Source organism: Gobio gobio, assembly GCF_949357685.1.
Source record: "Gobio gobio genome assembly, chromosome: 2".
NCBI classification, from domain to species: Eukaryota; Metazoa; Chordata; class Actinopteri; order Cypriniformes; family Gobionidae; genus Gobio; species Gobio gobio.
This window is the reverse complement of record NC_137098.1, coordinates 68,732,660-68,759,362: the sequence shown is the minus strand read 5'-3', so window position 1 is coordinate 68,759,362 and position 26,703 is coordinate 68,732,660. Positions and strand designations below refer to the sequence as shown.

Genomic DNA, 26,703 nt, shown 5'->3' with positions numbered 1-26,703 from the left:
CCTCATTCTGAGCAACTTTGCCTCTAGGACCGCCGCTGTCAATTGAATGGTTCATTAAATATTGGAAATTAACCTTGATAAAACCCCTGCAGTACAATTCTTAGGACACTCTAGGTCAATAATTATCAGAAAAGTGTTGAACTTTGGCCTTTGGATAGCTATAGCTGGGTCATTTAGAAAATAGGAGTGTCTAAGTCTAACCAAAAGCCTATCATTCCTAAACGAAAACTCAGAACTGCTCATCATTAGGTGAGAACATGCGGCACATGATATAGCAAACTTTTATGGAGGTTGGGCCAAAGCTGCCACTTTAACTGTTACAAAGGTATAAAAAGCTTTAAAGCCTTGTATTTCCTGCCAAATGTCCTGTAAACTGCCCTATACCTTCGCACAGGCCGTTGGATTCTGTCGACGGGTGGTACTTACACAAATGACTCAGTATGTATTAATTTCATTGTACATTTCTGATTACAGTAATTTATTGTAAAATAATACTCTTTAATCCTGTAAATTCCTGGCAATTTTTTACAGCGTATACAGGGGTGAGTGGGCATGTCTATTCCTGGAGGGTCTTTGTCCCATAGAGTTTAGTTCCAACCTTAATCAAACATGCTTTAATAATCGCTTACCTTCTTTTTTTCTGATTCACTCTGGACATATTTATGTTGAATGTTTTATTTAAGTATTTGTAAGTTATGTTTAAGTTATGTTTATATAAGCCTTTCTAACCTATATGAAATATCCAAGTAGACATGTCAAGCACAGACTGCAGTGTCATTTTAAAAGCATATAATTTTTATTCTCAGCCATGTACTTTGCAATATTCAAACACGCTCAATAACACATACTGTACATAGGGATAATAATACAATATTATAATTTGTATTATGGCCATTAGTCTCTGATAAATTGAGAAAGAAAAGATAAAAAGCTGAGTACATTTAAAACTAATGGTTTTTAAAAACAAGCATCCCATATCTGCATGATAAATGTACAGGAAAGTTAATGTGTAACTGCAACACAATTTCATAATTCATTATGAAATTAATTAACAATCCTAGCAGGAAAGGTCAATTGTAATTACTGAGTATTAAAAAAAAAAATAATAATAATATATATATATATATATATATATATATATATATATATATATATATATATATATATATATATATATATATATATATATATATGTGTATATTTCAATATCAAAACTTCAATATCCTTTTTTTATTGAAGTTTATTTTTGAAAACAAGACTTGCTCTCAACCATAACTTTTGAATCCTCATAATTAACTGCAGCTTTGGTCACTGCATCATAAACTGAATCAGCTTCTTCTGCAGCTTTCCATCCACTGACTCCTCCTGTAACGGCTCCTGCAAGAGCTTTGAGAACACCTACAGCACCTGCAACAACCCCTACACCTGCCGCTGCTGCTGCTCCTGTTGCTCCTCCTGTGACCGCTGCTTCTCCTGCTGCTGTTGCTCCTCTTGCGGCCGCTGCTTCTCCTGCTGCTGTTGCTCCTCTTGCGGCCGCTGGTTCTCCTGCTACCACAGCTCCTCCTGTGACCGCTGCTGTTGCTCCTCTTGCGGCCGCTGCTGTGATTGCGGCCTGAACTGCTTCTGTCATATTGCCTTGTAGTAGTGCATTTAATGCAGCAATTGGAACACCTGCACCCAGTAAAGCACCAATCAGCATCCCTGTTGTTGCTCCTACAACTTGGAACAGAATGTTTTTAACAATTTCCTTTGCTTTTTCTCGGTTCTCTTCTGGAGGCAAATTGTCCTCGTTTATCTTCATCACCTCTTGAATCTTTCCCTCCAGCTTCTGATACACCTCATTGGTGAAGCAGCCGTTCTTTTTCACCATCTCGTCGATGGTGTCCAGCAGATTTTTCACCTTAACATTGTTGCTCTCGTACCCTGAATCACGGCCATTCCAGTGTTTGTTGTCGATGACGTGACAGCGTCCTCCACATTTATCAACAAGCTCCTGTAGCTTGGAATTGGCCTTCACAAATGTTCCAATGGTCTTGCCTTCTAGTTCCTCACCATAAGTGAATAAGATCACAGTGTGTTTCAGGACGTGTTCCCCTTTCATTGTGTTCAGAAACTGTTGTACCACCTCGTTTTCATGTCTTGTGTATCTTCCAACCTTTAAGACAATGACAAAGGCATGAACAGCAGGAGCGCATTCAATCAGAGCTTTGATGATCTCAGATTTGATCTCCTCGTCTTCACGTTCTGTGTCAAAGAATCCAGGTGTGTCAACAACTGTGATCTTTCTTCCATCAACCAAACCATCTCTTCTTACAGATTTAGCTGTAGCTGCATTAGCTGAAGCTTTACGGGTAAATACTTTTTTTCTGAGAATCGTATTCCCGGCACTGCTTTTGCCATCTCCTGTTTTTCCAATAAGGACAATCTTTCTCTCTGTCAAAAATAATAATCCTTTTTTTAAATACAAAAATGATAATGAGAGGTATTACACTGAAAACACTTGGGGTTACTTGACTGTAACCCTGTTCCCTGATAAAGCGGAACGAGATGCTGCATAAGCTTATGCAAATGGGAAATGTCTTTGACATAACCAGCTGTGAAAATAGTTTAGTTTAGTTTAGTTTATTAGTTTATAATGACGTGGACAGTCCCTTTTTTATAAAAAGAGCAGCTTTAGCCTCTACGGCTAATTTCCAGCTGTAGTCCCCGGCCAGTTGTTAATAGGCATACATCAAGTAAAATAAATTACAATTATATTTACAACAGGGCTAAACAAGATGGTGTAAGATGTACAAATGTATGACACACACACACTTGAGGCAAGCACAAACAAACAAGCACCAGTTGCAAAGACAAACAAACAATACAAGCACAAACAAACAAGCACCAATTGCAAAGACATAAAAGCAGTTCATGCATTAAAACAGTTCAAATTTGCGTACAAAATAATCATACAAAAGCCACATTGAGACACAAGACCTAACATTGCACTGCATGAAAACACTGAAATCCGGCACTATCCGGGCATGGTATACTCCTGTGTAATTTGATGTTTACCGGATGTATGTGGGAAAAAGCGGATCAGAGTACACGGAACAGTATATTTCCAGAAAAACCCGGAAACCTCACGTATGCGGACGTATACAGGAATCCGTGAAATTTCACGGACATATACAGCTGAAACACTGCTGGGTGTGCTAGGACTGAAGACTGTTAGGTGTGAAGAAGACCTTTCATATGTTAATGACTGACACTAGTGCTGGCTGTTCTCAGAGGGAGGGGGGGCAGGGGACGACTTCAGGATTGAGAATTATCTCTGGTCTACTGTAGGCTACAGCAAACAAGCTTTTTACACAGAAAAAAAGAATTCTTAAGGCCCTGAAACACTAAACTGAACTAGCAATGACTAAAGCCGACTGTGGGGTTGGTTCACGTTGCCTGGGTCTGGGCCAAACCATCAGAATGGTGTGTCTGGGCCTTAAAACCCCTGCATGAAAAGAGTCTCTTAATCAAATATTTTTTATAAAAACAGTACAAAATAAAAACCCTGTCTGAACATATACGTTCACAAAAAAATCTGAATATGTAATGAAATAAACAAATAAATGTAATGGAATTAACAAAGGATAATTAACCAAACATTTTAGACTATCCCCAAACAATTTTTGCAAAGTTTTACAAATTGTAGGCAATAATAGAATTAAATAAAAAGGAGATGAAATGTGGAAAATGAAAAAGTTTGTTTTAAAAACACCAAAAACTGATATGCTCAAAATAAAAATATGGAATAAAAAAAGAGCAGGGATTCACTTGCTCAAGAAACACAGAAACACAAGCAGTTTTTTTACAGTATTTTCTTGTAATTTTGAATTATGTTTAAAACAACTTGTAAACAACAAAAGTAAACAACTTGACTGTTATTTTAAGGATTATATCATTAATGACAAATTACAGTAATTATCATTTTTTTATACAGGAACATCACTGTATTATTTTTCTGTTTTCATAAATAACAAATTCATGCAAAATTACAAACAATATCTGTAAATTAACAACTGTAATACAATATTTAGCTCATTATATTAAAGGTTTATGTTTATGTCCATACTAACAATTTAACATTATTCTTTGTCATTTTAAAGTAAATCTTATTAGTTTTATATTTACACTGTAAAACTAAAAACCTAAAAAAAAAACAGCAGCTACAGCTGCAAAACAAAAACCGTAAAATAAGTCAAATATCTTAAGTCAAATAAAGTTAAAAAACTTCACAGAAATTTACATTAAACGTTTTAGAGAAAACAGATTTTACAGATTTTTCCTTATTTAAATTAAGATATTTTACTTTAATTTTCTGTTTTACAGTGAAGGTGTATTTTTACATTCAAACTGGTTTTACATTCAATTCTGGATACAAATATAACAAAATATATAGCAAACTAAATATCAAACAATAATTGTTTTTAAAGAGTACAAATCTGCACTGCTCTCCAGGTTGAAACTTCCAGGCCTCTGCCCACACCACAAAACACCATTTGACCAATTAATTAAATATAACAGCAAATAAAAATAAATATACACATTTTCTAACTGTTGTTTAAAACAAGTTTTTTTCTATATTTGCAAGGCTATTTGCTGTCTTTCCGTGTTCTTTTGAGCGTGATTGGTCAATCTGAACGTCATCCAGAAATCTGGCCAATGACAGTGCTCGTCTTCAGTTTGAATTATACACCCGTTATACATCAGTTGCTCGTGGCTCGCGGGGACGCGACGCGATCGCGGCTTCACGGACCCTTCTTCTGTCCATTAATGGCATTGCATGGATTGTTTTAAACCTGTTAAAATCTTATTTTGGACGAATTTTGATTGTGGGATGTCGACTGAGAACGAAAAAACATGAATACGAACAGACTAAGTTTCCAATGGCGGACAGCAGACGGCAGAAGGTAACGTAAATCCCTTTATATTTTTTCTACTGCTTATCAAGATATAACGTTAGTGCATTAAAGTCATATGCTAATCGTGATTAACTTACATATTCTGTTTCTGTGTTTTGTTGTAATATTGTTAAGATAGGGCTGGGTGTTATGGCGATCTGATGATACTGACTATTGTTAGTGATTTTGCTGTAAACGTTGACATTACCTTTTTATATTGCGGAATGGGAATATAGCGTATATAACGCAGCACTGACTGTACTAAAACTTTTTGACATTTTGACAAGGAAACATGCATGAATGTAGAATAATGAACGGGACATGCATGTGTTAAAATAAGCCTCTCTCAGACAGCAGGCGATCCCGAAATCAATTATCTTTCTGTAAAATGCACACAATTATCTCAGAAACCTTGTCATGTGAGGTATTCACTTGATTTAAACAGTCAGTTATGTCTTAAGTAAGTTAAACAGTTCAAGTTAACGTGGGGAATCCCGGATGCGTGTCATTCTGTGCATCCGTTCTTAAAGGGGCTGCAGCTTTGTCATCATTTTAATAAAACAAAAGAATAGAGAAGACCTTCTGCTTCTTTAAGAATCAAGTGATATTAATTAATTGAATATCATACAGTGAAGACTTTTAAAGCAGTATTATTCTGTAGCATTTTAATAAAATATCCATCAAAATAAATATATTGTGATATCGTTATTGTAAAATAAAATTTCTCATGTATGTATAATTATATGGTCATAATGCCCATCCCTACTGTCAGCTAGTTTTAAGATCAAGCTTGTCATAAAATGTAACAGAGCTTTGGAATGAATAATCTGAGATCATGTACACTTCTGCTCTTCTGCAGAGAGGACAGGAAAACACCATACTTGGACTCTGAAGAATTATAGGCAAACCAGGATTTTGGATCTACTGTAAAGTTTTTGTATGGGCCTGGTGAGTATGTTTTGCAAGTCCATGTCCGTAAGTAGTTGATTAATATTAATGTTTTATCAAACAAATTAATATTTATTTGTGTGTGTGCATGTTTCTTCCCCCCTCATGATCCAGAAGTTTTGGATCCATGATTCTGAAGAACTTTTACAGATGTTGACCCTGAATGTGTAAAAGGTAATCTTTAAAATAATGACAACATTTTTATATTCTGTTTTTTTTCTGTAATGTAGACGCATGCATTTTCTGTGAAGTTGCTTTGAAACAATATCAGGGTTTTTCCTACATTTAAATTTTTTTGCCGGCCGCCAAAACCTTATTTGATCAGTTATTGTGATTTATGATTGATGTAGTAGATGACTGCTGCACTTGAGTTAACTGAGTGACAGAGAGAACGACCAGTGAGCTCCTCCCTCGCTCGCACTCTCTCTGTCTTCAAAATAAGCATTCTTAGCTTTCTAATGTTTCACATTTTACGTTAATCAAAATCAAAAGGTCGGAAGGCCGAATCCATGTTGCACGTGGCGCTATCAGACGATGTTTTCCTTTAATTACCGCTGGGTGTGAAATGCGCTCAAAAAACATTGACTGATTCTCTGACCAGCTGACATAAAGCATACTTTAAATAAACAGGAAACAAATCCTATCCGGTTATGAAGTGTTTTCTGTGTGTTGACAAATCTTTCGCGATGTTCTAAAGACGGGATTCACACACGCGTCTGCTAATGTCCGATTCGCCACCTAATGACTCCTTTGAACCGAATCATTTTAACGACTGGTTAGAACTGATCTGTCCAACACTGAACTCACAAATCAGTTTAATCATTTACTCAGAACAACACCTGAAATGAGAACACAAGTGTGCTTACCCAATTTAGCAAGAGTGGATAGTAAGAATTATTTTTAATTATCAACAGTCTTTCAGCTTATTTATGTGGACAATGTGTAGTAAAATAAATAGCCTAAAATCATTTAGTTTAGACTGGAGTGAGGTGAACCCAGAACAAATTTGTTGTTAGCTAGCTGATTGTATATGGCAGAAAATTGTATATGGCTGAAAATTAGGCTATTTGTTCATTTTTTTAATACTATTTTTTTAATATTTATATGATTACCAAAACAATTATCAGTAAATAGTGTAAAAATGAGGAACAAAAACAAACATCAAGGTATCAAAATAAGATAAGCAAAAGTTACAAACTTTCTTTGAATTTATTTCAAATTTATTGTCAGTATTGCGCTTGCAGATCAAGTGGGTAGGGTATTTTTTTTTTACCGTGCGTATGTGTGTGTATGGATGACCATGTCTGTCAGCCACCACCGAAGACCATTTTTGACCCAGGAAAAACCCTGAATATGTATTGTGAAAAGCGCTATACAAATACATTTTAATTGAATTGTTTTACTTACTTTTATTGGCATTAACTATATATTATTAATGTATTATTTGGCAGGTCGCAAGATGTATTTTATTTTGTGAGACTTTGCTGAGGAAGTATTCTTTGGCTCAGTCTGAAAAGGCCCAGAAAAGAAACACTATGAAGAACATCACACAGAACCGTCAGAGAAAGAGACGAGTAAGTTAAGAAACCGGTTAAGCTTTTTCCCTCCAGAATGTTACTATACTCCTCTCTGAGTTTTGGTGGTTAATTTACTGTCATGTTTTGCAGTTGCTGGAGACCAGGTCCAGGGTTGCACAAACCAACACAGAACCTTTGGAAGACCGCAACTATAGACCAGGGGCCCGTTCTTCGTACCTCGCTAACTAAGTTAGCTGGATTTGATTGTTGACGATTTGGCATGATCTTGGATTGTTTGGTTCTTCGAAGCTCATCCTGGACTTGCTGTCATAGTAACAGGTCCGTAAGCTTAAACCTACTCGGGAGCAGGCTTATTTCATGTAAACAGGATTAGATTGCATCTTGAGGTGATACTTAAAATCTGTCCCAGCCACTGCTACTTTATTACAAGAGTGCATTACTGAACCAGGGGCAATAATAATAATTTTAAATAATAATATAAAAATTGTATATTGTATATGTATATGAGAATGTATAATGTTGTGTATAATACTATAGACACAGCCACTTGATTGAGAGATTTATTTGTGATGGAATAATTACTTTATATAATTTTGTTTTTATTGGTTTACACACATGTTGTACAGTTACTCTGAGCCGTGCATTAACTGATCACGGACATTATGGGAGTGGCTTGATGCAGCGCAAGAGAGGATAATTTGATCTTGACCCATAAGAAATTTAAATACTGTCACGTTACAAATCTGCTTCAAATTAAATTAAAAATTAAATTACAACATTGAAATAAAAATGTAAAGGCTGTACAAATACTGTATAAAATCGTGAATATAAATAATTGGTAATCATGTTTAAAAAAAAAAAAAAAAAACATTTATCATTTATCTATTATAACTTTTATGTTGGTTTGGTCGTTTGGCTGTTTCCTTATAAAGGTTCAGAAATTCGTGGGGGTTTTGTGTGTAATTTGTCAAGTTTTTTGCCAGGTGGCTTTTTAATTATATGATGTCATTACGTTGCTGTCTTGACGCCAGCCAATCGCTGCAATGCTGATCGTGGTTTCGAGTATCGATGCATCTGCCCTCTTCAGGGGAAAAAAGAACGCTCAGTAATCTTAGATCATTTAATCCAGATATTTTAATCCAATCCGCAAATTCGTTTGAAGAACCAAATTAGCCAGAGATCAGTTATCACGATTAAAAGATCTGGGATCTGTCAAATCATCTTAGATGTATTCAGCGAGGTACGAAGAACGGGCCCCTGATGAAGATGAAGATGCTGCTGTTGTTGATGGAAGGACAGTGTGGATGGTTAGGCTAGCTACTACAAACCAGACTAGGCTGACCCACGCTACGCATCACATCACCAGCCCATTATGCCAGTTTGAAAAAATGTTCAAAACTCAAACAACATTGTGTTAGAGTTGGTCACAATTATTTTATAATTATAATTTTAATATTCAATTGTTCCATTTTATATTTTCTTTATTCCTATGTCCATATACTTATACTTTTATTGGTTCCCATATATAGAACATTTACATATATTTCATATACACTTTTTAATTTATAGATTTCTTTGTCTCGTTTTATATTGTATACTTTGTATGTTTGTTCCTTTTTAGATGTCCATGTTGCTTTTGATCTCCACGTTTTGTATTGTTGTTCCTCTTACGTCGCCTTCCTTTAGAAACATTTTGTTCACTTATCTTTTCCCCCATTCATTTTAATGTATGTTTATAATGCTCCTTGTTCTTTTTATTTGGTTATATTGTTTACTTGGAATATTTATATGTATTTTAATATATTTTATATACACTTTTTTTTGTCTTATAAATTTATTGTTCTCATTTTATATTGTTTAATTTGTATATTTATTCTTTTCCTTTTTATGTTCACTGTGTATTTTATTTTTTTTCATCTCTGTCTTTTAAATGCATTTTGTTCATTTTTTTTTTCCCTTTTTGTTTCTTTACCAATTCATTTTAACGTATATTTATGTTCTTTGGACTGGTTATATTTTTACATTTGTTCCTTAACATTTTCATCCCTTTTAAATACATTTAGTTCACTTGTTTTTGTTTCACCGTTGTTTTAATGTTCGTTTATAATGCTGTTAAGAATGTTTTTTTTTTTTTTATATACCTTTTTAATAAATATTTCAGACTTTCTCAAATTGTTTTGTGTGTATTTTTATTTTGGGAGGGAGAGGGGATTATTTTTTATATATATATATATTATATATTAATGAGCAAAATCTGCATAGCTGGCCTATAACCAATCAAGTCCCTATGCTACAAAACCTAGCCCACCCTTAGCCTTAGAAGTAACCAATAAAGTTACTTGACTGGGTTTTCAATGTGCCCTGTCCTCCAATAGCAGTCTGGGTTTTGGGAGTGGTTTTAAAAAAAACAACCAATCCAGTTTGAGATGAAGGACCAATAGGGGATGGAAGGCAAAGCTGTTTAGAGGTGTGAAAATGTCTCCTGGGAAAAACTTGATGGGATTATTTGCCATGGCAACAAATGGCTGTAGCATGGGAGTATACGGCCACAACATACATCCGATTTGGTACCAATTCGGATGAATACGGACATATACGGATCCATGGAATTTGACCTATCCGGCCAGTATACTCCTGGATTCTTCCGAATTTCAGCAGTGTATACAGGAGTATCCTGGTCCGGATACACCTTTTTTCATGCAGTGTTGAGGCAGGCAACAAAAGTCTAATGGCAGCAACATGACCATGTCACATCACAAACACATCCCATCTGTCAGATTAATGTGTGCAGTTATAATTGTCGGACAGCCAGTTTTTAAGGTGTGTAGTAAAGGAGGAATACGTATGTATTTCTTTTATTTTAATGGGCAATGAGTTCCAGTTTCGTATTGCTGTGACAGAAAATGATAATTGACCAAATGTGCTTTTCCTGAATGGGATAAGAAGGTCCCCTCGTGTAGTGCTTCTGGTGCTCTGACTGCTATTATTACGTTGGATTATGAGTGAATTTAAGGGAGCAGGAGCAGTATTATGCAAGATTTTATAGACCAGACAGATGTTTTTATATTTGATTACATCTTCCCAGCTTAGCAGTTTGTGGTTATTAAGAATAATACAATGATGTGAACTGTTAGGCTTCTGGTCCAAGACTTTAAGAGTTTTTTTATAAAGAATTGCTAATGGTTTTAGTGATAATTTGTTAATTTGTCCCCAGCTTGTCAGACAATATGTTAGATGTGACATAATCATGGCATCCATAAATAATTTAGCAGCATTAAAAGTAAGTGCATTTCTAATATATCTAAAATTAGCTAAGATAAACTTGACCCTATTGCACACTTTCTTAATATGTGCTTTAAAAGAAAGATTAGAGTCAATAATTACGCCCAAATACTTAAATTGTGGCACGATACTAATGTTTTGACCCGAAATTGTTATATTTGACACAAGGTTACATTGCCTCTTTGTGAAGAACATTCCCACAGTTTTATCTACATTTAATTGGAGACACGAACGATTTAGCCAATTGGTGATCTGATCCATAGCTATGGTCAGTTTGGCAGCAGCCAGATGTTTTGTTTTGGCATGCACATAAATGACAGTGTCATCCGCATACATTAGTGTATTAATATCAGGGCAAACTGATGGCAGATTATTAATATATAGACTAAACAAAAGCGGGCCAAGTATAGATCCTTGTGGTACGCCTGTGAATAAATTAAGAACTGATGAACGATGGTTATTTACAGAAACATATTGAGTTCTACCAGTTAAATATGACTTGATCCATTTAATTGCAGAAGGAGAGAAATTAAAAGTAGAGAGTTTAGCAAGAAGGACCTGATGGTTGACTGTGTCAAAAGCTTTACGAAGGTCTAAGAACACAGCACCGACAACACCTCCCTTGTCAACCATTGCTCGTACAGTCTCTAAAAAGAAACAGTTCGCTGTTTCTGCAGAGTGATGGGCTCTGAAACCAAACTGCATCGGGTGAAGAGTAAATGGACTATTATTAAGGAAAGAGACAAGCTGCTCTGATACATATTTTTCAACAACCTTGGAGACCACAGGTAGAATACTAATTGGACGGTAGTTAGATATGTTCAGAGGGTCATTTGACTTAAATATGGGAGTTACAATTGCAGTCTTCCAAATAGTTGGAAATATCCCCTCTAATACTGACTGGTTAATAATTTGTGTGATAGGGTAGGCTAGATGTTCATTCAGGGATTTAAGCATTTTAGAATCCATTCCATAAATATCTTTTGCTGTTGAGTTTTTAAGAGAATTAATAATTGCCTGAGTTTTAATTTCAGAAATCGGTTGAATACAAAAAGAAGGCTTAGTTTCATCTATTTTAGCAATATCTACAGTTACAATAGTGTGAAAACACGTCAATGAAATTGACCCGGAGGTATTTATAGCCTCGGCCGGTGACGTCATAGGCGCACCTGCTGCACGAGGCTATAAATAGATGAGCTTCCGCTGGAGCAAACCAGATCTTCTTTGTTTGAAGACCAGTCCTGAAGCATCATCAGCACGGCCTAGCAATGCAGCATCTCGTTCCGCTTTATCAGGGAACAGGGTTACAGTCAAGTAACCCCAAGTGTTCCCTTTCAAAAGCTACACTCAATGCTGCATAAGCTTATGCAAATGGGAACGAGAATACCCACGCCGCCGTGCTTGATGGTGCCTGGACCCCTTACGGTTGTGTAGGTGTGCACAAGAACGCAAGAAGCCTCAGGCATTAGCCTGTGATGTCGACTCAAGGACATGAGAGCCCAGAGTGGCATGAGCATCCAAGCTATAAAGTCTTAAGAATGTGTGCGGAGAGGACCAACCTGCCGCATCACAAACACTTTGTAAGGGAGCACCCCTTGCTAACGCAGTAGAAGAGGCGACTCCCCTGGTGGAGTGAGCCCTTAATCCTATAGGCGAAGCTTGACCGCGCACCTCATAGGCAAGAGCAGTAGCATCCCTGACCCAATGTGACATTGTTTGATGGTGGCAGAACCTCTGTTACGGCCCCCATGGCAAACAAACAGTTGCTCTGACTTACGCCACTGGCTAGTGCGGTGGACGTAGGCCTGAAGAGCATGGACTGGACACAGTCTATGAAGTTTCTCCTGATCCGGCGTTGTGAACGGCAGAGGGCAGAAGGTTTCAAGAGTGACAGGATGTACAGTCGACAAAGGAACCTTAGGCAGGTAGTCAGGGTGGGGATGCAAAATCACTTTCACCAAACCTGGGGCAAAGTCTAAGCAGGATGGCGATATTGACAGAGCCTGCATGTCCCCAATTCTTTTCAGAGAAGTTATAGCCATAAGAAAAACCATCTTTAGAGTCAGAAGTTCGTCATACGCTGATTCTAGAGGTTCAAAGGGGGTCTCAACCAGACCCTCGAGGGCTAAAACTAAGTCCCATGAAGGGATCTTGGCTCTTAATGGAGGCCACAACTGCCTGGCACAACAAAGTGAGCAGGCAGAAGATGCCTCCCAAGCGGCACCCCATCCACCAGGGCGTGGCAAGCCAAAAGAGCGGCCACATGAACCCTGAGAGTGGAGGGGCAAGCTAATGTTTCAAAGGGGGTCTCAACCAGACCCTCGAAGACTAAAGCTAAGTCCCATGAAGGGATCTTGGTTCTAACAGGTGGCCTCAACCGCCTACCCCACGAATGAAGCGAGCGAGTAGAGGATGTCTCCCGAGCGGCACCCCATCCACCAAGGCGTGGCAAGCCGAAAGAGTGGCCACATGAACCCTGAGAGTGGAGGGGCAGGTGCCTGATGACAACTTTTCTTGCAGAAAATCCAGAACTGAAGTTACCTGGCAGTTGACTGAATCTACATTGTGTCGTACACCACCTTTCAAAGACACCCCATTTATTAGCATAAACTTCCGAGTGGAGGAAGCTCTAGCACTTAGAATGGTCTCAATAACTGCAGGCGAAAGCCCCGTGTCCCTCAGTTGGTGCCCTTCAGGGGCCAAACATGAAGGTTCCACAGGTCGGGCCTGGAATGGAATATCGTGCTCTCTGCCTGAGACAGAAGGTCCCTCCTCGCCGGAATCGCCCAAGGCGAGCCGTTGAGGAGAGACACTATCTCCGAGAACCAAACCCTGTTCGACCAACGCAGCGCTATTGATAAGAAGCAAGACCCTTGTTGGCGAACCCCGGCTAGAACTCCCAGGAGCAGAGCGACTGGAAGGAGGGCATACAGACACATTTTGGGCCATGTATGAACCATCACACCCAGACCCAGCGGGGCTGGGTGACAGAGAGAAGCAGGGACATTGCGCTGTCTGAGAAGAGGCGAAGAGGTCCACTCCCTGTGGTCAGCTCTGTAAAATCTGATCCAGATCTGCTTGACTACTTCTGGGTGGAGTTTCCACCCCCCCATCTGTAACTCTATCTGGACAGTAAATCTGCTCCTGCCCTTGAATGTACACTGCTCGAGTGACAGGAACTTGTTCTGAGCCCAGAGAAAAATCTGTCTCGCTATTCTGATAGCGTGAGCACAGACCCCCCTGGTGATTATATACAAGATATTTAGCTGTACTGTCCACCCGCACTAGGACATGACAGCCCCTCAATTGGGGGAGAAAGTATTTCAGGGCCAGAAATACAGCCGTCAACTCGAGGCAGTTGATGTGCCAACTGAGTTGATGACCCTCCCATTCCCGTTGGGCTGGACGACCACTTAAGGCCGCACCCCAGCCCGTCAGGGAAGCGTCCGTCGTTAGCAACTTGCGACGACAAGGTACGCCTAGAGTGGGACCCAAGGCAAAAACCGGGGTCTGAACCACATAGTTAGTGTACGAAGCCACATGGCGCGCCACTTTATTTGCCTGAGGATTGGCCCTAAGTCCTCTGGCTTTGAGCCACAACTGAAACGGTCTTATGTGCAACAACCCCAAAGGGAAACCCGTGGATGCTGATGCCATTAGACCTAACACTCTGGTGCTGATGATCAGTAAGATCTTGGTCTAGCCTGACTTTGCTCAGGGAATACTGAATGGTCTTGATTCAAGCGGGAAACCATTGTGCCCACCTTGTGACCAAAAACCGAACAAACCCTAGATAAGTCGTTCTCTGGGCAGGAGAAAGAACACTTTTCTTGGTGTTGAGTCTCAACCCTAGAGAAACTAGATGAGCCAACACACTGTGTTGAAGCACCATCTCATGTGATTGTGCTAATTTTAGCAATCGCCTTTGTAATTCAAAATTTGAATGTCCCGGAATCCCAATGGAGCCAGTAATACATCCATACATTTTGTTTATGTGCGGTTACAAGGCTAGCCAAATGGAAGACCCGAAATTGGTAAGCTTTTGCCCCCAAGAGCGAACCTCAGGAACTTCCTGTGTTGTGGCAGACTTTATATGCGAATACATGCGTCCTTCGGATCAATCGTGCCGAATCCAATCACAATGTTGAATATGCGACACGACCGCCTTCACTGTAACATCTTGACCTTGAGTACTTTAACTGCTTCACGGTTTAAGACTCGAAGATCTGAGATTAGACACCCCCCCCACCCTACTGGGGACCAGGAAGTAACTGCTGTCACTTGTGACAGTACGAACGCCAACTCCGCCTTCACGGAAGTGGAGACCACGCCGTTCAAACAAGGAGGATGACAAATAAATTAGTTTACTAATTTTTACTGTGCTTAACACCAATGCAGAAACGCCTGGCAGAAGTTAACACGCTGCCTGAGACTCTGAGAGTGACAATTTTAACACTTCCTGTTGAGGGGATGTTAGACGTTCTATGTCCTGGATGATAGCAGGATTTAAACACTGAACGTCTAACATTTCACTGGAAACCACTGCCCCCCCGAATCACCAGAGGCGGCGGGGATGGAGTAGTTTTGAGGATAACGGGGTGGGGCGAGCAAATGTTTGACACGCCCTGTCCCGTGGGGGCAGACTGGGCACCAGACCACCGGACTTCTTATATTGATGACAGTCCCGAGGTCTGCCCTGGGAGGTTGTTGAGGATGACGAGCCGGTCTCCAATCTTTACGAGGGAGAGCGCGACTCGCCACACTCTGCTTATTACCCCCCTAAATCTTGAAGGACTGAAGAGAGGTTATGTGGCTGACAGCCCCTCCCCTTGAGTGCATTGAGGAAGAAACTGAGTGAACACTTCATGTTTCTTCCACTCCTTTAAATCTGGCCACTACAGAGTTAACTGAGTCACCAAATGAACCACTCAAATCCTTCAGAAGGTCAGCCTGATATGCTTGCAAGACAGCCATAGTGTGCAGCGCAGCACCAGCCTGTCCCTTTATATTTATTATTCTTATATAAATCATATACAATATATATTGATATAAAATAATATATTATATATATATATATATATATATATATATATATATATCCATATAAAATAATATACAATATATAATTCATATATATAAGCTTTGCCCATGACAGCCGATGTTTATTTTCTACATGGCTTTATGGGGAGGTATGTCTCTTTAATGAAAATGCAGACCCAGGCGAGAGATAGCTCGTGAGCGTCTCCCACCTGGGGTATTCTCACATATCCACGCGATTTCGCACCCATGATAGTCGAAAATGTCGACGTCAAGGGTACAAAAACACGTGAAGTAAATGTTTTTTTTTTTTTTTCTCTAGACAGAAACCTCAAGCTCACTGCGTTCGGGGATCTCTCATTCACGGTACCAGACAAACTGCCCTGGCCACCGCGCGAACAACCACCTCGATAAATTCCTCGTATGGATTCACCATCATGTGAGGAACGATCGCAGGTGGCTGCTCGAGGTCCGCGGACCCAGAGATTCATCATCATTCCCCGCGCGAGCCGAAGAAACGCTGGAGCGCGCTTCGGGATCACGCGGGGAAACATGCATTTGTTGAGCGAGCAAGCGAAAGGGACGGACCCGTCTCTTGCTCGTCAACAAACCCATTCGAGAGCTCCGAAAACTGGTGCGGACTGAAAGTAGCCCAGACGAGCATAAAGCATTCTAACTGTAAAGGCTTGCAATGCTCGCACTCGTCTGACTCAATGCAGCAACCGCATGCTCTTCCCCAAACACACACAGCAATACACGTGTGCATCCAGTTCTGTTTTTTTGAAAGAGAACATGGATATACAGCGTTTTACTCTGCTGACTCGTTTCCAACTGATCAGATTTAACTAGAACTCTTTCCACTTATGTTTCTTTGTAACAGAGATGAGAAAGAGAGAGAAATCTGCACACTGCCATGTTGAAAACTAACTCCTAACAAAGATCTCGAGTTGAGTCTTGAAAGAGAGAGAGAATTTTTTTTTTTTTTCAGAGACTTTGTAACACACCATAACACAGAGTTGGTCTGAAAACAAAAAGACCTGGTTTGCTCCAGCGGAAGCTCATCTATTTATAGCCTCGTGCAGCAGGTGCGCCTATGACGTCACCGGCCGAGGCTATAAATACCTCCGGGTCAATTTCATTGACGTGTTTTCACACTATTTTCACAGCTGGTTATGTCAAAGACATTTCCCATTTGCATAAGCTTATGCAGCATTGAGTGTAGCTTTTGAAAGGGAACACTGAAAAACCCAGTGTGCAACAATAATTACTTACGTTCCATGATCCTTGTCTGTTGATAACGTCAGTCTCTGTAAGGTAAATAATATTCAGGTTACTCTTGGCTCTGGGCCTTTCTTCATATCGGACATTAATTATAATATTTCTCCAATCACCAATTAATTTGCCACAATGTCTAAGCACATTTCTGCGAAGCCCCTTAAGGGGCATGGTGGTGGAAAAAAATGAGGGAAAACATTTCTTTTTTTTTTACTTTTGCGTTTCCCAGATAAACTTCCTGTTTAATGTCCCGTTGGCAATGTTCATAGTTTAATGTGAACTTGGACTTCAGAATAACGAAATACGGTCAGTGCTTACTTCAATGAGTTCAGTAAAGTTGGCAATATATTCACAGATTCAAACTTCCCAGATCAATAACTCATGAGCTAAACGTTGTTAAAACACAAATGACACCTCTTTCCAATCACAGTAATGTAGACAACAAGTTACAAAGCTAATTTTCCTCAAAACCAAACAAATGTATCTATATGAGCAGGTATCTGAGAGACCGAAGGGAACACTTCAATGTTACACACTGTGGGGTCAGTAAATTCAGGGTTCTCAGTTGTCAATGGTCTCCAACTGGTCATACTACAACACTTAAGTTTGATAAAATGCGCTTTTGCACGTCATGAAAAATATTCAATAACTTCACTGTAACACACTGTACTGTCACCAAATTAATTTCACACACCAATGCCCTCCTGCTGGTTATACACTCTAAAAATGGCTGGGTCAAAAACAACCCATTTGGCAACCCAGTGCTGGGTAAATATTGGACAGAACACAAGTTGGGTTACACATTTTAACCCAGCAGCTTGGGTTGTGCAATTTAACCCGAATTCTGCTCATATTGACTAAATGCTGGGCTAATTTTACCTCATTAATGGTTATTTTAATTTCCTTGCATCAAATACAATTTAAATATTTTATTAAGTCTATATATATATATATATAAAATATATACAAATTATAATTATATATATATACTGTATATATATATATTCTAAGATCTAAGACTTTCTCTATGTACACAAAGGAGACTGGAATTTTTATTAAAAATATGGACTGCAGTGCAGAAACTTGCGGTCCAAATTGTCTGTGCACTGATTTGCAGCAAAAGGGAGAAAAAGAAAAAAGATTATGGCGGAGGAAATGGTTGGGGAGACACAGGGAGCAATGATTGTGTTCTGCAAAGAGAGTCGGAGGTACATATATAATTTTTGCACCGTGCTGCTGTTGCGGCTGGTCAGGCAAATGTTTGTGCTTTGTTTCTGTTTGATATAATTGTAAATATATCTATTAAATACTGATATTCTGGTCTATATCTCCTGCCATCGCTGATGTATTTTTCAGTCAGAACACATTTATCACAGCAGGAGTTTGAATCGCTGACAGGTCCAGATATTTAGCGTGCCAAATATCTTACGGGTGTCAGCGACTCGTCTGAGAGTCTCTCTGATCCCATCTTTGATCATTCACACTGCGTGATTGTCACTCACGTACACAAGATTTCGGGCATTTGTCGGCGATTTCGCAAAACCTGTCGGCGAGTCAAAATCAGGGCTAAAATCGGGCAGTGTGAACTAGGCATTAGTGAGCACTTCTCTTTTGCTGAGATAATCCATCCACGTCACAGGTGTGGCATATCAAGATGCTGATTAGACAGAATAATTATTGCACAGGTGTGCCTTAGGCTGTCTATGTCCCTGCAATAACAAACCGGCGTGCATCTATAAATTATTAATTCAAGAATGTTTTGCAAGTTTACTGCAACACTGGAGGCGCAAACTTTTGAAAATCCAGCGTTTAGTTGATCCTGGTTAGCGCTCATTGTCACAGTTGTAAACATGACGGCCTTCATCCATGAGGGAGTTTGTTTCCAGGCGGACCATTAACACAACACATACGTCTCACGGACATCCTGTAGAATTCAACCAATCAGACGACTTCGAAAGTCCTGAAGTGTTTCCAGATAAGTGTGCCATATGCATCAGACAACGGTCCTTGGGCGATATTACTGTTTTTACTATTGTGGATCAAATAAATCCAGCCTTGGTGAGCAGAAGAGCTAAGAGGAGGTTACAACAACACAGCCCAGCCTAAGATAGCTTCAGAGGTGGAAAGTAACAAATTACATTTTACCCGTGAAGCTCTACCGGCTGCGGTGCTTGTGAGTGAATAGGGTCCCGTGGAGGCTGGCTCGGCGGGTGTGCCCTAAACGTGATCCTCAGGTCACGCCGGCCATCCGTCGAAGTAGGTCTATCCTGCTGGGCAGGAATAGCTCTAGATCGAAGTATGGGTAGGGGGACTCCGCCTTCCCGGAGGTAGGTGAGTCTCGACCTAAGCGCCGAGATAGTCATGTTCAAGCAAGTGAGAACATGAACTATCCACAAAAGCTGCCTCAGCGTGCTGAACGCTCAGGCACCTGATACATTGATTGTGACCATCAGCAGGCAACAGGGAACGACCGCTTCCTGAAACGCACGGGTGGAATGAAGTCTTGAAAAAGTGTTGCTCTTTTTTTGAGGAAAACGCTCTTTCAGAAGTGCTGAAGCACCCAGGGGAAGACCGCGGCAGCACACAGGAGATAGGCAAATGCCCTCACCGAACCGACAGTTGCTGTGAGAACAGCAGTTTGTTTGTTTAGATGCAGAGGTGAGCACGCGGTCGCGCTGATTGTGCCTTCTCGCCAACAAAAAGCGTCCCTCTCTCTCTTTCAATGACGCTGATATAGGCAGTCTTGTTCTTCATCAACGCCGTTCGGCTCCGAAGTAAATGACAAACGTGTGCTGCATTTCCTTCCGGTTTATACCCGCAATGCGGGGCAGAGCGCGAGATGCAAATCTTGCACGCCAATGGCCATTGGCTCGTTCTCTATATCTTGAAGCTGATAGGGGCTCCCTGAAGTGATCCCAATTCGTCGGTGCCGTCCGACGTACGTCGAACGTGACCGACTGAAAGGGAACTCTGATGTTTTCTGAGATGGTTATCATATGGTGAAAATCTCATTCTATCACAACCCTACACAGGAGAGTCGACCCTGCTTTTAAATGAACTACTTGTACTTGAGTAAATCTTTACACCGGTAATTTTACTTGTACTTTTCAAGTACAATTTCATTGAAGTAATAGTATTATACTTGAGCAGAATATTTTATTGCTCTTTCCACCTCTGGATAGATTTGATATTGGGAGACTGGATATTGTAAAAACTGAAATGTCTGTATAACTTGCACATTAGGTCGTTTTCATAAACACCTGCCTCCATTAGAAAAAAAATATTATAAGTAGTACACTTATACAAGTAAATACGCCCATCTCTAATGTTTTTATGGCTGACCAACAAACTGTGAACTTTTCCTGAGGTAAATGCCATGTTAAGTGACATATTGTTCTGAAGTTGTTTTTTTGACATCTTTCCGTGGGTGAAACTATGATTGAGCGATTAATGTGCGCGATTCAGGGAGCTTGTGTTTGCTTTGGATCCGCGATCGGTGCTGAGAGCGCATTCTAGATAATAAGACATTTATCAGACACTCTGGCCATTTCTCAATATGCGTTCTTGTCTGTACTTGTGTTCTTGTGAAACGTCATCAATCGCTGCCCAAGTACTCTCCCAATTCAAAGTTCACATCTCGCCAAGGACTGTTGAAATCCCCGGATGTGTCCTTGATTCGCCCCTTTTATCAAGGATGCATCGAGAGGACACTTGTGTGGACCGGTCTCCCAGAATGCATCTCGCCCCAACCAACAAGCGTCAGTAGTGGATGAGAAACCCAGCGTAATTTAATAATACTTCTGTTATGTAATATGTTAAAATGTAGTTTTAAGACTTTTTCAGGCAAGAATGTAGTTGTTTAAAGCTCAAATATGTGGTTTAATTATAAAGAAATCCATTTATTTCTTAAAGTGCATATTTGAATATGATTTTTTTTGTAAGACATAAAATTGACTTGAGACTCGACTCGGACTCCAGATGAAAGACTTGTTACCATCTCTGGTTTGGACTCCTGAAACTTTAACTCAATCTGAGCAGTGTCGAGTTTTTTTCTTCTTCTATTTAAATTATATTTGTGAACATCAGACATTCTACTTTTTTTGCCTTAATTTTCTCAATGTAGGGAGGTGGATGCCTTTTGCTTTAAGAACCACATTTTCTCCTGTGTTTGTGTAGCAAGGGAGTTAAGCAATTGTTTTTGTATTTTCTTATTATTTCCTTTTCGTAGGTAAGTTATCCTTAACCCTAGTAAGAATGTCCTCTCCCGTCCTGAAGCCCTTTTTGTTAATTCTCACTGTTAGAGCTACACTGTGTAACTTTTTTAGTTTATTCTTAGCTAAAAACACTTAGTTCTTTCAAAAATATATGTGCTCATTAATGTATATTTACTTCTTTCAAGTAATAAAGTATTCTCGTAAGTATATAATATGCCATTGAAAATACATATGGGTGAGGGGTTCGAATGCGGGTCGCCATGTTGCCCCTCCATCTTGAAAGTACATTAGCCAAAGAGGGACATACCCGTAAATTCAAGCTTCGCCTTTCGCGTTTTCGCGTCACATCAACTGATCTCTGCTCACGGAGAAAATGATATAGCCCAGGGGTTTTCAAACCTGTCCTGGAGGACCCCCAGCACTGCACATTTTGTATGTCTCCCTAATCTAACACACCTGATTCAACTCATGAGCTCATTATTAGAGACTGCAAGACCTGAAGTGGGTGTGTCAAATATGGGAGACATGCAAAATGTGCAGGGCAGGGGGTCCTCCAGGACAGGTTTGAAAACCACTGATATAGCCTACAATGTAAACTTTGCCTTACGCTAGTGATGTCGTACAATATACATAATAACGATAGCACTGATAAAAGTTACTTTACTAAGATTAGCTTGCATTCGTCTGGGAACCTGATAGCTGATGTTAGCAATGAAATGGTAAAAAAATTACGAAAACGTAAAACTATTATTCATTTTACATAGATGTCATAACCTACATGTTAACTGACAAATTAAATAACTGCAAATTATAATAGTTTTCTAAAGTAACCTCATCACTTGAAGGAACACTCATGAACGAGGTCGAACTGGAAGCCATGTGAATCTTGGTCTAAATCGGCCACCGTAGGAGTTAAACAGAAATCGGAATTGAGAGGAACAGAAACTAATATTCACTCGATGGTCATATACCTTTTCACCGCTAGATGGGGGAAAATATCACACAGTGTAGCTTTAATTAAAAAGACTTGGTTATTTTGAGACTGGTGTCATTGAGCATTTTGTGTCTGTCCTGGGACCTGGAGACGGCAGTTTGCTCACTCTCTCCCCGCAACTTTTTGTTACCATCCTTTCCTGCCCCTTGATTAGAAAGGAGGCTTGTAACATCGTCTTGTGTAGATCTAACGGGCGATCTTTGGTCTCATGAATCTATAATTTGTTCCCTGGCTATTCGTTTTGGCTGAGGGCAAAGTGAAGTTTAATTTATTTATTTGATCATTAAAATGGACATTTAACAAAATAGACTGGGTTGTGTTTTATGTCATATTTAAATTTAACTGCATTTGTGTGGCTATTATGTTTAAGATTTAAAAAAAATATTTTTTTTTTATGAAAACGAAAAGAGGCAGAGTGGTGTTTTATAAAATTATTATTTTATTGTAGCTTCAAATATACAGGTGCTGGTCATAAAATTAGAATATCATCAAAAAGTTGATTTATTTCACTAATTCCATTCAAAAAGTGAAACTTGTATATTATATTCATTCATTACACACAAACTGATATATTTCAAACGTTTATTTCTTTTAATTTTGATGATTATAACAGACAACTAAGGAAAATTCCAAATTCAGTATCTCAGAAAATTAGAATATTGTGAAAAGGTTCAATATTGAAGACACCTGGTGCCACACTCTAATCAGCTAATTAACTCAAAACACCTGCAAAGGCCTTTAAATGGTCTCTCAGTCTAGTTCTGTAGGCTACACAATCATGGGGAAGACTGCTGACTTGACAGTTGTCCAAAAGACGACAATTGACACCTTGCACAAGGAGGGCAAGACAAAAAAGGTCATTGCAAAAGAGGCTGGCTGTTCACAGAGCTCTGTGTCCAAGCACATTAATAGAGAGGCGAAGGAAAGAAAAGATGTGGTAGAAAAAAAGTGTACAAGCAATAGGGATAACCGCACCCTAAAAGAGGATTGTGAAACAAAACCAATTAAAAAATGTGTGGGAGATTCACAAAGAGTGGACTGCAGCTGGAGTCAGTGCTTCAAGAACCACTACGCACAGACGTATGCAAGACATGGGTTTCAGCTGTCGCATTCCTTGTGTCAAGCCACTCTTGAACAACAGACAGCGTCAGAAGCGTCTCGCCTGTGCTAAAGACAAAAAGGAAAAAAAGTGGTCCAAAGTTATGTTCTCTGATTAAAGTAAATTTTGCATTTCCTTTGGAAATCAGGGTCCTAGAGTCTGGAGGAAGAGAGGAGAGGCACACAATCCACGTTGCTTGAGGTCCAGTGTAAAGTTGCCACAGTTAGTGATGGTTTGGGGTGCCATATCATCTGCTGGTGTTGATCCACTGTGTTTTCTGAGGTCCAAGGTCAACGCAGCCGTATACCAGGAAGTTTTAGAGCACTTCCTGCATCCTGCTGCTGACCAACTTTATGGAGATGCGGATTTCATTTTCCAACAGGACTTGGCACCTGCACACAGTGCCAAAGCAACCAGTACCTGGTTTAAGGACCATGGTATCCCTGTTCTTAATTGGCCAGCAAACTCGCCCGACCTTAACCCCATAGAAAATCTATGGGTTATTGTGAAGAGGAAGAAGCGATATGTCAGACCCAACAATGCAGAAGAGCTGAAAGCCACTATCAGAGCAACCTGGGCTCTCATAACACCTGAGCAGTGCCACAGACTGATCTCCTCATGCCACGCCGCATTGCTGCAGTAATTCAGGCAAAAGGAGCCCAACTAAGTATTGAGTGCTGTGCATGCTCATACTTTTCATGTTCATACTTTTCAGTTGGCCAACATTTCTAAAAATCCTTTCTTTGTATTGGTCTTAAGTAATATTCTAATTTTCTGAGATACTGAATATGGGATTTTCCTTAGTTGTCTGTTATAATCATCAAAATTAAAAGAAATACACATTTAAAAATATCAGTTTGTGAGTAATGAATGAATATAATATTCAAGTTTCTCTTTTTGAATGGAATTAGTGAAATAAACCAACTTTTTGATGATATTCTAATTATATGACCGGCACCTGTACATACAGAGGTAACCGGAGTAGCCAGAGCGAGCTGAGTGACGCTATCAAGAACGCTGTTGTTCGTTTGCAGAATTACCAGACTTCCCATGTCTGCATGGACCGGTAACCACAACAGCTCAGTTCAGTGTGTGAAATATCTGATGCATGTTTCAAAATGTGTTTTTCTGCATATTTTTGACCAATGAGAGATCTCAGCCACATGTGAGAGCGAGCGAGGACCGGTAACCACAACAGCTCAGTTCAGTTAACCTTTCAAGATCTGTTGTTTAAGACACATCCTGTTTATATTGTATAAACCCATAACGTCCCCTGTGCTCGCATTGCATTTTCCCCAGACTATGGTGTTTTAAACTACATATGCAGGGCTTGATCTGATGTCAATGGGATATTTTCTATAGTTTTAAGTGTTTTAGTTTATAGTTTAAAGGTTAGGCTACTATATTCCAGCATAAACTAAAAGAATATCCCTGACACATCCACTGATGTCTGAGCCTGGGAACACTTTACACGCTCACTTTACTGTCTGTCAATAGTGTGACGTGCAGAGTACTCACTTTTACTTCCTTTTCAGGACTGATATTGAAGAGGTCGTTGAACGGTCACAGCAAGATCTAGCTTTCACTTCCTTCTCACATGGCCTGTGTGGAAGAGACTTTCAGAATCAAGTTAACCGCTCACGCACTGAAGGCATTTCAACTTTCACACATACGTGACATACGTGACATACGTGACATGATTTTGAACAGGTCAAACTGTTTTGAGGCCAAAGTTTCATTTTGCGAGTCAGAGGTTTTGTAAATAGTGCTTGAAGATGAGGTTTTGTGTTTGACGAGTTCAGAAAATGGAGCAAGATTTCTGAAATTGTATCTTAGCAATTGAGAAAAACTGTAACCCCCCCCCCCCCCCCTTTATGTTGGATGAATGCACTTGTATGGACTTCAAAACAGAAACAGCCATTCACTAATATTATAAAGCTTAGAAAAGCCAGGACATTTTTAATATAACTCAGATTGTATTAGTCTGAAAGAAGAATGTCATATACACCTAAGATGACTGGAGGGAGTAAATCGTGGGCTAATTTTCTTTTTTAGGTGAACTATCCCTTTAAACTCATATATAACAGGAATAATAACAATAAATAATCAGTTTATTTAATATCTTTTATATTTCAGATTTTTATTTTTACTTTCACTTTCTGAATGACTGAGACGATCTTCACCACGGCATAAAGTTTGCACATTGCTTGTGTGATATCCACTGCCTTAATGTTTTAAAACGGAAACATTTCCAATATTGCCACGTGACATTTCTCTTTATGATCAATTGCTCTCAAAATGATGGACAATACATATTTCTCTCGCGTCGTTTCCCGTGATAAATTAAGTTAATTATTACATAAGTAAATAAACTAATTCAAAACTCAATAAACTAATAAAAAATATGAATAAAAAGTTTGATACTACTTACTATCTTCTGCACCACTGTTAAAGAGACCTGAACGATGTAGTTTCTGGTAAATAATGTGTGGAGTGGATGTAATGGGTGGAGTCTAGATTATAACAGGCATGACGGGGTTGAGTTCAGACTGAGGGACATTATTTACAGTTTTATAAAATATCTAAAAAAAAAAATTAAGAAAAAATAAAAATTCACAAGAAAGTAAAAGTATAATTATTATGTATATAAATAACACTCCTTCATGTATACATTTAAGAAATATTTGAATACTGTATAAAAATAGGCTCTTATATATATATATATATATATATATATATATATATATATATATATATATATATATATATATATATATATATATATATATATATATATATATACAACATATTTTTCTTAAATATATGCATGCATGTGTGTTATATATTGTAGTATTTTCTCCCCTATATGACTAAATAATCCAGTACACATCTCCAAAACCAGCATAAATCATGAGATTTGCCCTTACCTTTGAGTCGGACACTTGTTAGCAATATCTGAGATATCCTGTACCAAGCTCAGTCAAGGTCCAGTCCTCTATGAAGCACAATGGATTGTAATATATTCAGGTTCAAATAATAGTTATGTTTAAGAAATAATCACACAGAGACTTTAACTGAAGTAGAAAATAATTGTCCCATTCAAGTTTATGGTTTACTTAGCAAAGTTTCAGCATAAAAATTACAAACTAATATGAGCAGTCTTCACCGCGAGGTTGGGCGTCGAACACACATATGCAACACAGTTATATTCAAACACAGGATAAAAGATCCTCCCATTATTGACCTTAAAAGGTCAAAATATCGCTTGGCTAGTTCCTACTTGCTAGCATATCACATACACAACATTTTTATTCCTTTCAAAGCTTATTGCGAAAACTGCAGAACCTACTCAATATTTCTGCATAAGCTGCACCACACC

The 26,703-nt window shown here is 39.0% G+C and overlaps 1 protein-coding gene and 1 long non-coding RNA gene across 2 annotated transcripts in view; one reads left to right on the top strand and one right to left on the bottom strand.

The window, feature by feature from the left end:
• LOC307120648 overlaps nucleotides 1-26,703 on the top strand; it is a 224,442-nt gene that overhangs the window by 19,441 nt on the left and 178,298 nt on the right. The gene's annotated exons all lie outside the window — the stretch shown is intronic.
• Nucleotides 1,202-25,819, bottom strand: LOC307120171 (GTPase IMAP family member 7-like). Its single transcript, XM_079807058.1, has 4 exons — nucleotides 25,756-25,819; nucleotides 24,843-24,926; nucleotides 17,015-17,049; nucleotides 1,202-2,433 (listed from the first exon to the last, which is right to left on the bottom strand). Exons 3-4 carry the CDS (start codon nucleotides 17,019-17,021, stop codon nucleotides 1,241-1,243), a joined length of 1,200 nt encoding a protein of 399 aa, XP_079663184.1. The 5' UTR covers nucleotides 17,022-17,049; nucleotides 24,843-24,926; nucleotides 25,756-25,819; the 3' UTR covers nucleotides 1,202-1,240.